Raw genomic sequence first — 16,170 nt, 5'->3', positions numbered from 1 at the left:
GGTTGCATCCGCAATCGGTGGAGACGGCGACTATAACCACGAACGAATCTCCGTTGCACTCCACCCAAGGAGAACCGGGGAGATCCGTTACTTCGAGGCGCTTGCATCTGGCGGGCTTCTGGTGGGATAAACCAGGCGGGTGCTAGACCACTACGCAAACATTGCGGCATGAAAAAAACCCCAGCCACCGGACGGCACAGACACGCCGTGTGCTGTGTGTGAATGGATTTTACGGCGACGGTGTCGGCGCTTGTGATGAGTTCTAAAGATTTATAACGAAACGGAAAAATAACCTCCAACAGCAGCATCCCCCATGGAAGGTTAAGGGATTGGATCCGGCAGCTTTTCTTCGTCGTGGGGGCTTCTCGCATTCCTCCCCCCGGAGGAATCAGCGTAATCTTCACGAACGTTTGGGGACAGAAAAGACAACATACAAGCACACGCACACGTACGTACGAGGCTCTCCGCAAAACGTGAAGCATGGAGGATCTTCCGAAATAATAATCTTCTGACTGCAACCAGGGATGTAATAAAATGTGCCTGGCCCATTGCCCCACACGAAGCGATTGGGGAGATATTCGGCGGGTTTCATAGGGCTCTAATTTCCGTTGCTTTGTTTCGTTTCACTGATCAAAACTCATTAACGCCGTGAATTTGTCGACTTAGCACCCTTCCGTCGATACAGTTAACGGTGTGCCGCCAAATTCCTCGGGGTTCGTAAATAACTGTCAATAGAGTTGAAATTAACACGCCCGAACTATTACGGGAATGTTATTTCTCACAAAGTTCAGTGAAATCGATGCACTTACAGAGCATTTAGAAAACTTTTGACTCTTCGTTATGAGAGAGCAAACCGCAGTCATCAGTAACGCGAAGGCCTATCTTCAACAATTCTTCAAGCACTCAAAATAGCGCCAATCATCCAATTGTACAACGTACGGATTGTTTTAGCCCTCGGTAACAATCTTCATCTCTTAAAGTATTAAACCAATGCAGAGATATTGGGAACGAAGCGGTGGTTTGCAACAATTGGCATTGGGTAGTAACTGGCTTGGCCTGGTTATGCTTATGCGCAAATTATCAAGAATAAATCCGCAAGATTTTCAGCCAAGACGACCAAGGGTCCGTCGGATGGATTAAGGTTTGTCCGGGATGTCGGTCAAACGAGGTGAACGAAACACTGGCCGAGAGTTTGCCCTAGATTTGCGATAAAATCTGGAAGAGGTTTTGCGTCGCTGTAACGGTAGAGCTGTATGTCTATGCAGGGGTAACATTTGGATGAGGACAAACAGATGGAAGAAAAACTGTTGGGATTTAGCTAAATTCTTCATGCAAAGATCCAGATAGAAGTTCCACGACCACGTGTTTATGCATGAATATCTAGCGAATTGCTACTTCCTTTGTGACTTTCTTACCATGAACCGAGAGTGAACCGTTTCGCGCGGCTAAACTTCCGTCTGGGAGAGTATATTTTGCCCAAAGTAACGCCAGCCAGGGGCAGCCGCCATTGGCAGAATTGGTCAGTTTTTTTTCCTCCAGCTGTGAAACGTTCACATGGTCGAAGTCCCGCCGCTTCCCAAACCCAACCCGTGCAAGTGAAGAAAGCAGCCATAAACAAACAGAGGGGAGCGCAAAATGTACATAAATATTTGATGTACTGCTTAGCCCTTGCGTCGGTAACGAATGACAGACGGCGACTTCGGGCGGTGGAGTCGACGACATTGGAATAAACAGAAACTGAACGAGGTTAGGGTATAGCTAGCTGCTAAAGCAATGTATGATGGACCGCCTGGAAGGTGGACTGGATAAATTCATGGAACATCTGGCGAAGTCTGTGATCCCTAGAGTCTGTCTTGCAGATCAGAATGTTTTCAACCGGACATTGCCAATTAGTATGTCTTTAAAAGACGAAGGGGGTTTTCACCGGTCCCTCTAGCTTCCTTTTCCCAACCTCTGAAAAGAGTAAACTTCAATCGGGCTTAATCAACGTGACCTCGTTGTTGCCAGCTTACTCCCGTTTGCTGAAATTTAATCCGCAGGCAACCCCTTGGGGTGTTGCTTCTCCTGCCGGTGCGGAAAAGAAAGCCCCTGCAGTGATTCGAGATTCAGCATTAACATTTTGTGATTAATTACCGTTAGTCGAGCGTTTGAGGTTCGACATGTTTTCCGTGTTTACCCCTCCACACTCTCGGGTGGGTTGCAGAGACACACAAACACACTCGAATTCGGTATTCTTAACGCACACCAAAAAAAAAGAGATACCATCCCCCCTCCCACACGGGGCGCTCCAGTTAGTGGCCGAAAATCAACGAACCCGAAACGCCCTGCCCGCCAGCCATTTCCTCGAGAATACGCTCGCTCTCGCGCAGGGCTCGATTACGTTCCCGCTGACGACCAACTTCCGGTCGCGAGGTGGCCGTCGGACAAGGTAACCAACCCAAACCGCGAGGTTACCCGGTTTCGTGGACTGCTTCAGAGCGATTTCGTCAAATGTCAGTGCCCAAGAAGTGCTCCATCGAGCTCCATTGGCTTAACTCGGCGACGGAAATTAATATTTATAAGAGCCAAATTATTTTCGCTCTTAATTCTCTGTTGCTTTAGCAGTCGCTTCCTATCCTGCTTTGTCACGTGAGGGCCAAACCACACACGAAGAAAACTACAGAACTGGTTGAAGAGTCTCCCGGGAGAGTACTACTGCTGGGAGTGGATAGTTTCGTCCGGAAAATCTGTCGAACGGAATTTTGGTATCCCCGTTTTCACGTCACGTTCCTACACCGCGCACAGAGGTTCAGAGTCCGGTCCTTTGGTTTGACTTTTCATGAAACCAATTTTCAAACACTTTCTTCTATACGAAAAAAGAATAGTTTAATAAGAAATTTCCAGAATATTACTAATTTTAAAGCACAGTTGTGAGAGATATCGCCCGTGAAAGTTGCGCAAAGTGTAAAAAATTAAGTTTTTTTTTCAAATATTTGCATCATGTTGCAAATTTAATTCAGATTATTTATAAAATATTTTCTCACACTTGTTATACATTGTTGAAAAGGAAATTTTGTTGGCTTTCTTATAAAATTATAAAAAAATAAAATTTTATCAATATATACTGCCTTTTTTTTTTTAATAAATGAAAAACTCACACAACATTTTTGATTTTTGATTTTCGCGCGTAAAATTCTTGCCAAAATCATAAGTAAGTTGACGGTAGCTGCAGGCAACGAAAAACTGTATACACAATTTGGACGACCGGACCGTCGCTCTAGCTGAACCACTGTGCCGCGTACCGAATCAGCCATGATAGAATAATGCTCGAACAGAGCTAGGCCTTATTAGCAGAGAAGAGGAACGATAGACAGACCGAAAAACAAAAACGGAAACAACAGGAAAATGTAACCGTTACGCAAGAACACCCCGTTAGGGTTCGGTGCTAAATTTGGGGCAAAAGATGGGATCATTTCCCAAAATCAATTGGATACGATACATGGTAGTTAAACATCATCTTTTCGATCGAATGAATTTGTAAATTTTGTGAAAGAACCTAAAAATAACTTCAGAAAGACTAAAAATGTGAAAATAAAAGGTACGGCTACAAACAGAAAAAGGAAATCCCGATTAAGGAACCTAGCGAAAACATATTCAACAAATAAAACACAATTGAGATGAAAGAAAGCCACAGCGTCTTTGGCGGAGCCTTTTGCGCCGGATGGAAGTGAAAGTATTGTAATGCAACACATACACCTCTCTCCCTCTCCCCCCCACGAGTGGGCGCTCGATTAAGATGGCGTTAGGTACGGAACCGTTAGGCGATGCAACCGAGGGCGCGAAGCAATCAACCCTTTGAGATTGGGGATTAATGGGGTTGACTGGGGGAGGGGTCTGTCCGAGATCTTTTGATCGTGCGGATGTGTTCGAGCGAAACAAAGAGTGAAGCAGATAGGCTAATGATTGGCAGGAAGACTTTTTTTCGTAGGAGAAAATAAAAGGGTACTCGAACGCGTTCACAACAACCGATTACGTAGGATGGAAGGGTGCATCGGATGAAAGCATTTTTAAGACGCGGATAACCGGCTTAAGTTCATAGCTTAGGATATTTATGAGCTCATGGTAATTTTTCTTACGGATTCAGATACGAGTAAAGTAAATAAAACACTAAAAGCAGAGTTTGGGATACAGTATTGGAGGAAACAAGGTCGAAACTTCATTCCATTAAATTATTCAACCAAACAAGCGGATTCAAACGAAACTGCACAGTTCTCCATCGGTGGTCAACAAGGTTAAGTGAATCAAAGGAAGTCCCTTCCGATGTAGATTTGACGATAAAATCAATTGAAAGCAAATGCCGGACCACGTGAAACGCGAATTGAAGGAATGAATCAAATTTTGAACGACTCCAACAAGGCAGCTGCGCTCGTCCGTTTTCTCTCGTTTTGGTTTTCGGTTCAAGACTGTTTTCTTACATTTAGGTAAACACCATTAGGTCCGAGCCAGTTTTTCGGGACAGTTTTTCATCACAAAAAGTGAAAGGAACGCCGAGAAAACATCATCGAAACGAAATGGATCGACACAAACATCTGCTGCTCGAGATGCAGGCGAGCATCAAAACATAGCGCAGCATAACAAAGTGTGTGTGTTTGTGTGATTGTGAGAGGTTGGTGGCATATGAGGAGCATGTAGATGGAACAACAACAAACACAGGCCACTTCTTCTTGAGTGTGAAGAGTGAAATTTATGTTCACTATCAGCTCTTGGCTTCCATCTTTCCACCTTTTGACGAGCGAAAGGAAACAACCTCACCGGAAGCGCCTAACGAGGAAAGGGAACATTCTACGATACCCAAACTCACGCTCAAATATCCCGTGCCTCCGTGTTTTCATCTTAATTTATAATCTTTTTCACCCGACGCATGAAGATCCGTCCATATGCTAATGGCAATGAGTGAAGATAATGAAGACGACGCTGCGAGATGTTGTAGTTTACGTTTTCACCGACACATTCAAAAACATGTGCGCCAATGTTTCCAACCCCTTCAGCCCGACCAACCCCCAACAAATGGGAGTCGGTAGAGTCGACATTTTATTTCCTTTTCATAAATCTGGACAATTTTTTCGTTTTTTTTTTTTGTTTTGTAACGCTGCATCCAAAACGAAACTTGACTGCTCGATGATATGTTTGCGGGCGATTTAAACCAGAAAAAGGATGAAACACGAACAGGCAAAAAATTTTTTTTGTTCTTTTCTTCATCCAACAACTTACAAAGAAAAACGTTCCACGGCGAACCAGCAACGGTTTACTTCTTCCAACGCGAAGGGGGAAAAAACCTACATTTGTCAAAAAACGGTTGTAGGCTCGTCACGTCTCTTTGCTAATGGGAGGTTGCCTCCACCTTTTGCCTGGAAACTCGTTTCACTGCAGAAGTTTTCCAACGAGTTATTACTACAATCACACACACACATACACACACATAAGCATGCACGTGGGCATTTGATTTGGGTGAGTGAAGTATTTTTAGAGTGCATACACGACCGCATCATATGCCTCTAATTACGCCGCCGAGCAGCAAACGCGAACGAACGAAGCAAAAGCGACGTTTTTATGGTGCATTTTTTAAACTACGTGTTCACAATTTTAACCAACTTCCTTTCATTCAACAAAGCATCAGGGAACATCTTTGACCGTAGAAGGAAGCATTGGGAAAAACAGGAGAACTCTGAACAATATGCTTCCTCTTGCTTCTTAAGGAGAAACGCACGAAGCTCGATAACTGGCCAACAATTGATTGTTAGAAAACTTTGATGGACTATTTGGTTGGACTGTTTTACGACCAACGAGCGAACGATTAGTGCTAAATGATTACACGGTTATGGGCGCACGAGGTGCCCGATTTAACTGCCGACGGAAGGCATTAATCAATCCCAACTTCTCGTCAACAGCTGATAACGTGTGTTTTGACTACACGAATCCGACTTCGAGAGTAATTGGATGGAAAATTTGTGTAAACGATCGCATTAAAAAGGTTTTTGCTCTTTTTGATTAGCGATCAGCGTTGGGTGTTTTGCTTTCGTTATCGATATTTCAATCTTAACCCAGTGATTAGGAAGGGTCGTTTATGTTTTGCTGAAAAATAATTCGATCTTTCATCCTGAATTTTACCTTACTTTCTCAACTCTCTAAATTTAATACGTAACATCATCGCAATATTGAGGTTTGAATGGTGAAATTTTGCCAGGTGTTAACCCTTTCACGACCAAGGGAAATATTTTTCCCATCTACAAAACTCGCTACTGTTTGTTAACTATTATCAAAACGATACTTTTGAAACGAAACATCAAAGAAAACATTATGTCAAAGGCGGCAAATGTCTTTCTGAACGATTAAACAAAAAAGAACTATCAAAATTAATTGCTCCAAAACCAAACCATTCGTGCGTTCAACCAACAACAAAAACTTAGTATTTGGCAAGTTGATGAATTCACTATTTTTTTGATAGAAATGGCTAAGATCTTTTTTTTTAGAATTTCGATTATGTAATTTGTAGTGGAAAGCAAATAAAATAAATTCCGATATCATAACTGGTCATTTATTGACTTTTATGGTTCATAGGGAAAAATATTTCCCATGAAATTATTAAAAAAACCTACACATACTGCTAGGATTTTCTGGTGATATTCTCTTATGTTACACCCCGAATAGCCAAAATATTGTGTTGTATTGCCAATTTTAGTCTTGAATAGCTTACGGTCCTGAAAGGGTTAATAAGACCAGTGATAAAAATTGCTCAATATAATACTATTCAACATTTGTTCCACGTTTAAATGTCTTGGCTAAACTAAGCAGGACAAAAAAACCTTGGGGAAGTATACACATTACTCAACAATGTCCGCAGGACTTTCCGTTGGGGGTGGTTCGTATTAATAAGTGTTTGCGTATGCAAGATCACTGTGAGCCTCGGACGGAGTCAGCGTTTCGCAAATAAGTTGTAACCACACCAAGCGATAAGAACGAAACACAAAGCAATCCCATATCAGACTTGCACCAGAGAGCCTTTGTGGCAAAAGAGTGACCATAACCGCTGTTTAAACTTGCCTGGAATTCCCGGTGGCGGGAACGGGAAAAAGTAGCCCAGATTCGACAAAATATCCAGCGGGAACGAGCTTATTCGTCCGATTTGTCAAAGTGAAGCTTTGTTTACGTTTTAGTTTGTTTACGTGATCTAAATTGGCGGCAGGTAAAAGTGGAATTGTGAGTCATTATCAAATATAAAGTTTATGAATGGTGTTGTTGAGTTCCTCCTCCAAAATTTTGCGTCGAAGACTACTCGCATTTTGGTTTCTCTCCAACAACATCGGCCGCATCTATATACGTTGCCCATACCGACGTTGTTGTAGCAAGCGAATGAAACTTTTCATGAAACGTTTCAATTAAGCAAATGCGTCCGTTCCCGCCGGGTCGTAGTTTCGCGTTTTTTAAACATAGCGGGAACGAAATCCGTTTTTTTCATATGGAGTTTCCCGTCGTCCAGCGGGATTCCCGCGGGACGGCGGGAATTTTCGTGCGAATACCGCTGTGTCTAGCCGTCGCTATAGTTTCGTTGGCAGGAAGTGCTAGAAAAAAAAAACCCGATAGATACCGATTTCCGAGACCACGACCGGCCATGATGATACACTGCACATTGCACATGAAACTGACCTCCCTTCGATCTGGGGAAAAATGGCTCAAGTGAGACCGGTGGCTGCGGTTCCGGGATATACTGGATGCTTCGGACCAAAGGACCAGGCCGTGCCCTTTTATCGTTATCTTGCGGCACACTCTCGGTTCACGAGGCCGCCGTTTCTGTGGCCGATTCCAGCCGCTTGCAGTTTGCAGTTGCATGCGCTGCAAAACGTGCCCAAACACATCGCCAACCGGCGCAAAAAGGGGTCCCGGAGCAGTCGAGAAGAATGAACGAAGACGTAAAGGCGTCTGTGTGCTTGCGCGATATCGAGCGACTTCCGGGAGTCGGGCCACGGATTGCAGCTGCAGCCCGGAAGAGCGCACAGGGTGGCGGCGGATCACTTGGATATCACGTACGATGGCCGCTACTCGACGGTTCAAACGCCGGATGCCACCGGCACGTGATCTGCCAGGCCCGATGGCACGCCAATAAATACATCCCTCGGAGTGTACGCACACAGTCGTGGGCCAGTGGCGAAGAAAACCGCTCCCCTCTGCTGCAGCGAACCACGGGATCCAACGGTCTCGCGGCAGAGCTAATGAAGTGTGCGAAGATTTGGGTTTGTTTTTCGTTCGACATTCATCCGGCAGGGCACTTGAGAATTGGGGAGGATCGTTGGCCGCAGAGCAGGGCCGGTCAGGAGCGAGAGAGAAAGAGGGGGGCTAAAGTAAATGAGCGCTGCATGGGCAATCAAAAACCGCGGGCGCTTTCCAACGCGGACCAGAGCAACCGCAGGTGGCTTTTGGCTTGGTAAAACGGCAGAAGGAAGGAAAGAGAGAGGAGGGTTTGGGGGGTTGGTGTAGATTGCGAAACGGGAATTTTATGCTACTCACGCCCAATCAAAACTGGGCCGCAGCGAGATTTCGGCGCCTTCGGTTCCCCCGTTGAATCAATGCGCTGTGGATTATTCTTATAGCATGCATTTGCTGAATCATAGTTTTCCAAAAACTTCAAACGAACTGAGCCGGAATTTAGCAAACAGCACAATCTAATCGGGCACGGTTTTGGTTTTTTTTAGATCTGGGTGCTTTTATGTTGAGCTTGCGTCCAACCGAAATTTGTTTCGGAATGCAAAACAAAACGACCGCAAACACTCAACCACACTTGAGACAAATTTTTCTCAAGCCCAAGAACCTCTAAACGGAAAGAGTGGTTTTATCTTCCGCCGTGAATGTTATCGAGCCGTCGTGACCCAATCGAAGCCATCCATCAACGTCGCCCAGCGGAACTCGCCGGAACCAATAGTTTGTCCGTCGATTTTGTCGATCGCTCCCCGGTCGGTCTGACTCACTTTGCTAGCTTGCTGGTTTGCGTAACACCGTTCTCCGTCGTTGGAATGGCCGGCGGGGTTCTGCGGTCGATTCCGAAGAAGGCCCCGAAGATGCCGACCCGGGGGCATAAATGTGAGACCGAATTAGGAATATTACAACCATGCGTGACCGTTAAAACACGGAATTCCGTGTGCCTGCTTCCCGATGGGACAGTGTCGCGAGCTCTTATAGTCCTGTTGCTTTAAATCTGCCCCTCAAGCCCAACGCGTGTTTGAGGACCGTGAATCGTGACGTGCTATAAATCCCTCCGCATTTCTTATTTTTATGTGCTAAAACCTAGCGTCGCACACGCGGAGATAGTTTTGAGGCGAACAGAAGACATTTTAGGTGAACTATTTTCGGACCTCTGTTCCTTCGGTTCCTTCACGGCTCATCGTTCGATCATTGCGTTTGGCATTTCGATCACCCGACGGGGATCGCAATGGGAGGAAATTTCACGGGTAGAGGAAATGTGTCTGCGTCTGAGGAGATATTTATGTAGGCAAAAAAAAACTACAATTCAATTACGCGGTCGAGAGATTAGACGTTGTCGAGATTGTTTATTTTTATGTCAACACATAAACAGAAGATTGATATCCACACGTCAGGTCCGGATCGTTTACTTGTTTATTTTTCACGAGTACCACTTTAAACAATGAATAGAATATTAATTTTAAAAGTCAATTATTTAACGAGTGTAACAATAAATCGAGTTTAATCAAACCGAGTATTACAATATTCCCCATCCAAAGGGTTTAATTTATTCCTCTCCGACTAGAACTCAACTAGTTGCAACCTCGAAAGCGTGAATCGTATCACGTTTTCGGTGCTAAATGTGTCGTAAATCAGCTCGATGGAATTGACGATAAATTGGTCCAAAGATAAGGTGTGCTTTATCGCACGGCTACACTTAAACAGATAACCTGTGGCAGACCATTCCTCCCGTTGGTGGTCGTCCTTGTGTTTTCCCTTTGCGTGGAAAACGGCGTCCCCACGTGTTCCAACAAACGCAAAAACAAAAAACGATCGAAAATCGATTCAATCAGCTAATTACAATCACGCGGAAATTCAATCAACTAGCCGGGCTCCCCGCACACGTCGTTATCAAAACCCGTCGTCGTGAGCGACTCGGATGCTCGGCACATGACAACCTATTTTCGCACCATCGTCATCGATCGATCGTTTCTCGCAAAGTGGAAAATCAAAGGCGGTGGTCCAAAATAGCTCCCGTGGGGGAGGGGAGTGGGAAAATTGGGTGTGAGGTGTTGCGGGGGCGTGGGCTGGGGTGGGGTTTGCCCGGTGCCAACGGAGCACATTTTCCATGCTGACGTCCGGAGCGTCATCCCGAGGGGGTGGGATGTCCCTCCCCTCTTCCACCCTCACCACCCATGGTAGTGGATGTTTTTCGAGGAAGTTACTTACGTCACAACAACAGCATGTTGGGGTGTTGTCATTGCGACAGACCCACGGTAATTGTCGGACGGTGTGTGTTGTGGTTCAAAGTCCCTGCCAATCGGTGCGGGAAATTCGTCAGGCATCGAATGGTCCAGCATCCTTTCGTTTTTCGGGGGTAAACATACCACCCCAAAACTCTCGGCGTGAAAAACGTTCTCTCGAGCCCCTTTTTTTCGCTCCTTTGATCCATAATCGAACGCTTCAGATCTGTCAAAAGTTGCTTAGGTCTTCGATAAGAATGTGGAAAAAGGCAAGCATCAAAAACAAACAAGAAAAAAAGGACACGACAGAACTGAGAACGTGTGAGTGTGTGAAGGGCTGGGCGAAAGAGAGGAACGAACAAATTTTTCCTATCCTCGCCACGAACAAGAGAGTGAGAAAGTCGGTTTCCTTCAGCAGTTAATTACCGCACGTGTGGTGTATCCTGGAACAGTCCTGCTCTGCCTGATGACACGCATACACAAGCGGATGGATGGACAATACACATACTTGAAAAGGTAACATAAAAAGATGTTTCTTTTTGTGGAGAAACATTGATTTTCAATTGTTCCCACAATTGCCTAATGATTAACGAAAGGACGATGTCGGGATCGCACAGGAAGTAAAATCCGGAACCGAACTGTCGAGATAATACAAATAATAATTCTATCCTGATACACGAACACACATGCAATAAATCCTCTCAGTGCGGTAGGAAGGATTCTCGCTTGTTTGTGTGTGTGCGTGTTTGTTGCAACCTTTGCATCCGAGATGGAAAAAATGGTGCCATAAGGATGTTGTCAAAAAACCAATAAATCCCCACCAGCTCGCTCGCGTTTCGACAGTTTTGAGAAGAATGTGTCCTTGAGAGTGGAAGGGCAGCAGGAAAGATGGAGATCAAATTCAACTTCCACTAATTTATTATTTCTCTCCCATTCCATTTCTCACGGCTTCGTGCGATTTTCCTGCTTTTCTGGGGTGGGTGTTAAGAGCGAGAATTGCGTGGAATCTTGCTTCTCTGCCGGCTGTGGATGCTGTACCAACACAGGCAAACGGCCGTGTGCTTGTGCAAAACAATGCCGAGGACGAGCGAGTTTGGCTTCAAATGTGGTGATTTTTGGTCCAAGGAAATGTTGCCAAACAGGACATTGGTTTCCGTGTGCTTAAAATGCGTCCTTCAACGAGGCAATATTGGTTGATGGTTGGATTAATCTCTCCTCCTCGCAAGTTAAGTAAAAGTCTTCGGGAGAACTACTAGCGTAAAAAGAAAAGTAAATAGATAAAATAATATAAAGTACCTCGATGTAAACGGTGCTGTTCGGATTGAACGTATCGTTGACCCGGTGCAGCGTGATATTAATATGCGGCACCGAGTGCAGCAGCTGCACCAGAAACGACGGTACAGGTTGATGCTGCTCCATGATCACGTTACCGTACTGCATCGTGGAAAACGGCCAACTTTGTCACACTGTACTTCCGGGTTCACTTGCGCGTCGTATCGGTTTGGGCTGCCTCGATTCGGTGCGATCTTTTTTCCAACTTTAAACTTTCGGAACTTCACCTTTAACATCCACCTGCACACACCGCTATTCACTATGCGCACTTTCCCTCACCGACAGGATGTTGCTGCATTTATGCATTCTTGTTTCGGCGGAAGTTGTCGAACATACACACACTGGAAATGAATGCACACCAGAGGCGTACTGGTATCTTCAGTTGTCACTTTTGCTCGACAAAAGACACTACGATTCGTATCCTGGCAACTTTCGTGTGTGATGGCTTCACTGCGGCACCCTTTTTTGGCGATTCTTTTCGAATCCTTCCCGAGTGCACCACTCCGGAAGTGGACCCTTTTTTTTCTTTTCACCTCCTCACACGGTCACACACCGCCGCCGCCGGAAGCCACACACATATTTCATGTTGATCGCGAACTATGAATAGCACACACTGGTTTTATAGCAAGCATGGACACTTTTCCTATCACGTTTCCATAGGCTGTTGAGATTGAAAAAACAAACATTGTAATATTTTTGAATACACTACACCACATTGGAAGAACGGTACGATTTTGTCATGTCAGGAAGTAGGAAGGAGACACAAATCAAAAGTTAAAATTAAAGTGCACCGTTAACTTGAAAACCACACAGAATACGAGCACTATCAAGCAGAGTGTCGACGAATTAGTTCCCGGTGTCAAAACTCGGATGCCGCTTCTGTCAAACGCAGGATGCTGCATGATCCTGGATCTCCATCCGGATACTGATTCTCTTTGCTGGTGTTGGTGTTTCGCTTCTTCGAACTTTGGTGTTTGTTGTGTGGGAGAGAAATCGCCATCATCTGAGCGCCGAAAGCTGCTGTGTGTGCGGGTCGTTTCGAAGGACCAAACAGTGGTACACATCCTTCTAAACACACACGCAATTAATCCATCCATACACACACACGAGCAACATTGGTTCGCTTCCCCCTCTATCGCTCGCACGAGGCACGCCTTGCAAGGATAGCAAACAGGAAGGAAGCTACGTAATCAAAGTAAATCCGCCGGAAGGATAATCCGAGGGTGGTTCGGCCACGTCCCTTCTCCGGGGATGGGATGCTGCACGAAAAATAAAAGGGTCCTGTGGGATAGTTGAAGGAACGGAAGCGTGACTTTTCACACCGCACGGGACGAAAGTGCCGACACACGCGCGGGTTTGCCCCAATGCAGAGGACATTTCGACCACTCCGCAGGGTTTTGAGGAGACTTGCGAACACTTGAACCGCTCTTCATGGAACCGCTACCTCTCCCCTCGGTCACGTTGGAAACCGGGGGCAAAAAGGATGTGGTGTGTCGGTAATCCTGATGGTTTTAGCTCAATGAAATCCTCGGAATGGAGTTTTGCAAGGTGCGGCTCGGAGAGTTTGCGTCGGCGGCTTCTACTCCGAACGAGGTACAGCTGCACAACAGGCAGGATTCTTTAAAAAAAACGCCGCCGTTGTCGGGTTAACGTTTGAAGTCGTCAATCACCGACCCTTGGCCGTCACACCGCAAATTGTCGTGTGCCAATCTTTGACCCGCTTCTTTGCTGCAGCACGAATTTCTCACTCCGCGAGGTGCCGGCTTCAGTCGAAGGAGCAACTTTTCCCTTCCCGAAGCCCTCGAAAACTGCGTGCACATTTCTTTGCGCCAAGACAACGACACACCGCGCTGGGTATTTCAGCATCGTCAAACGCTGCTGGGCTCTATGTCTCCAGCTCGCTCTCGCTAGTTTCTCCAGCAAACCTTCTCGCCTCTCGCTCACATCATGCTGGTACGTGACAACCTTTCTCGCTAGGCATAGGCGCGCTGGCGCACTATTAGATTTCGCTTCCCCGAGGCTATTTTACACAGACCGGGATTGCAGGGAGAGATGATGCTGCGGGACAACCGCGTCGCGTGTCGAAGGGCTTCGAAGAAGTCGTTCCCGGTCGTCCCGTCGTTGGGGACGTAGGCCCTTTTTCCCCGATCGATCGAAACTCCAACACCAGCAGCAAAAATCAGCCTTACCGCACGCGGATGGAAATTGAGCAACGCAACGCCTAAAAGTGCGTATTTATGCGTAGAAGGGATTTACGATGAAAGCTGAACTGGTTTTTACACAAAACTCGCACACCTGAGATCCAAGCGAGCCTCACACGTTATTTATTTTTTTTTTGTACACTGCTTGGCACAGCTTACCATGTGCGTCACGCCGAAACACCTTCTTCCGACCCCCAACCTAGTTCTTTCCCTTCCAGCACCCCACCGACAGCTCTCTCCCTCTCTACTATCAGAAGCCACGGCAAACAACGTTGCTAGTAGAGAAACACGACCTTCGCGTCACGCGCGTCAGACTCGACTGAAGCTCCGCTTGATACAACACAGATTCCACCTCGAAACGAGGTTTATGAAATAAACTTTTGAATGGGACGAAGGTACAGATACCTTGGTTCGTATTTTCTGCTGAAATAACAAATTTGTTAATAACTTCATGATCGCTTAACCGATTTGCACATGTGACCCCTCAAATGAAAAGTCTTTTCAAAACAAACAACTTTGTAGAACAATGGATCCATCCATACTTTCAAGTTTTTGAGAAAACTAATTGTGTGGAAAAGAGACAGCACTCTACCGGGAACAAGGTTGATAAACCTCGATTACTAAAAAGCCAAATCTGCCTATTTGTTAATAACTATTGATTCTTTCAACCGATTTTTATGATTGACCCCTTAAATGAAAGGTCTTTTCAAGACGCGCATTTGTATTGAAGGTAGATGTTTCCGTACTTTCTTGTTTGTGATAAAAAACATGTTCGTTACGCGATAAAATACCCGCCGAGGAAGTGCGGAAAAACATCAAAAGGACTTGCTTCACTGTTTCAGTGACCCACGGTGGATTCAATTTGAATGATAACGCTGTCAAAATTGTTTTTAAAACATAATAAATGCTACTCTTCTTGGAATGAACTCGGGTAAATCAGTTAGTCTGCATATTCCCAAAAAGGACTAAATTGTTCGTGTTGTTTGAATAAAATTAGAAGAATAATGTCAACTATATTGATATTCTTATGTAAATCATTCATTGAATTAAACACATTATACGAAAAATTGGCATTAGATGAGCATGTATGATATGACGGATTGGGATTCGGATTCGAAGATCCGGATCTCTGAAAGGATTTGAATCGAAAGATTCAAATCCCTGTAGGGATTCAGTTTTCCCATCACTAATTGGCACAACAAAACAAACTAGTGTTGGCGGAATCGGGTTTCGGAAGATTCGAAGATTCGATCCCTAGACGGATTCCAGACATTCCAATCCCATTTGAGGGATTCTACAGATATGATTCTATTGGGGTGTGATTGATTGCATTTTACTCGACTCGAACGCTGGATGGAATTTGGCATAGATTAAGTTTTTTGCACGGTTTAAATTATGTTCGAGATAAATTTAAAGGGACAACAAAACGAACCGCAACAGAAGCAAGGCAAACAAGTTTCTTAAAGCAAAGCTACAATCCGATACTTCGCTTTGCTTATAACACCTTGGTCAGAATTTGAAAAAAATCATTGAAACAGGCAATTGATTAAAACTTTTTTTAACTGATTTGAACATTACACCCCTCAAAAACTCATTCTTTAAGAAAAACAAATGTTTTATAAACGGATTTTTCTGCAATTCTTGGATTTGTAGCAAAGTAGCGGTTGAGTGCTGACAAGGTTATTCAAACAAAGCTACTCTAGTTTGATCTATTCCCTTGGGTAACCTTGGCCAATATTTAAAATTCATGGAAAAAAGTCGTTGTCCGTTAGCGGAGTTTGGCAAAAACAAAACGTATTTTCGTGAAAAACAACTTTGAGCAAGAAAACAATATAGTTTTTGAAAACAATAACTATCAAGATAGAAGGTGATAGGTATATTTTGAAAGTTGTCCTTCCTACTTTCCCTGACTTTTCATTACCGCTTCAAAGAGTCAACGTTTTGGTCGTTTAAGACGTTAAGCATGCTATCCACATGCTTGAGTTTTGTTTTGCGTATCTCACGTTGATTCTCATTCAACTTGGTATGATTGTTTATAAAAATTTAGATTTTTATTAAAATTCGAGGTATACAGGCTTGATTAACATCGTGCGTGTGCAAGATAAAATAATGGCAACCAACCGTTCATTACGCGGTCAGAGCTATCCACGTGCTGCGGCAGGCTAGCGTATGCTTGGCGCGGT

At 44.8% G+C, this 16,170-nt stretch overlaps 1 protein-coding gene across 1 annotated transcript in view; it reads right to left on the bottom strand.

The window, feature by feature from the left end:
• LOC131289971 (protein tweety-2-like) overlaps positions 1–11,873 on the bottom strand; it is a 41,644-nt gene extending 29,771 nt beyond the window's left edge. The window contains exon 1 of the mRNA XM_058319328.1: positions 11,751–11,873. Coding sequence (XP_058175311.1) covers positions 11,751–11,873 — 123 coding nt within the window. The remainder of the gene's footprint in view (positions 1–11,750) is intronic.
• Between the last annotated feature and the right edge of the window lie 4,297 nt (positions 11,874–16,170).

The sequence above is a fragment of the Anopheles ziemanni genome, chromosome 3, assembly GCF_943734765.1.
Source record: "Anopheles ziemanni chromosome 3, idAnoZiCoDA_A2_x.2, whole genome shotgun sequence".
NCBI classification, from domain to species: domain Eukaryota; kingdom Metazoa; phylum Arthropoda; class Insecta; order Diptera; family Culicidae; genus Anopheles; species Anopheles ziemanni.
Note: the sequence above shows the minus strand (reverse complement) of the source record. Positions and strands in the feature narration are given on the sequence as shown.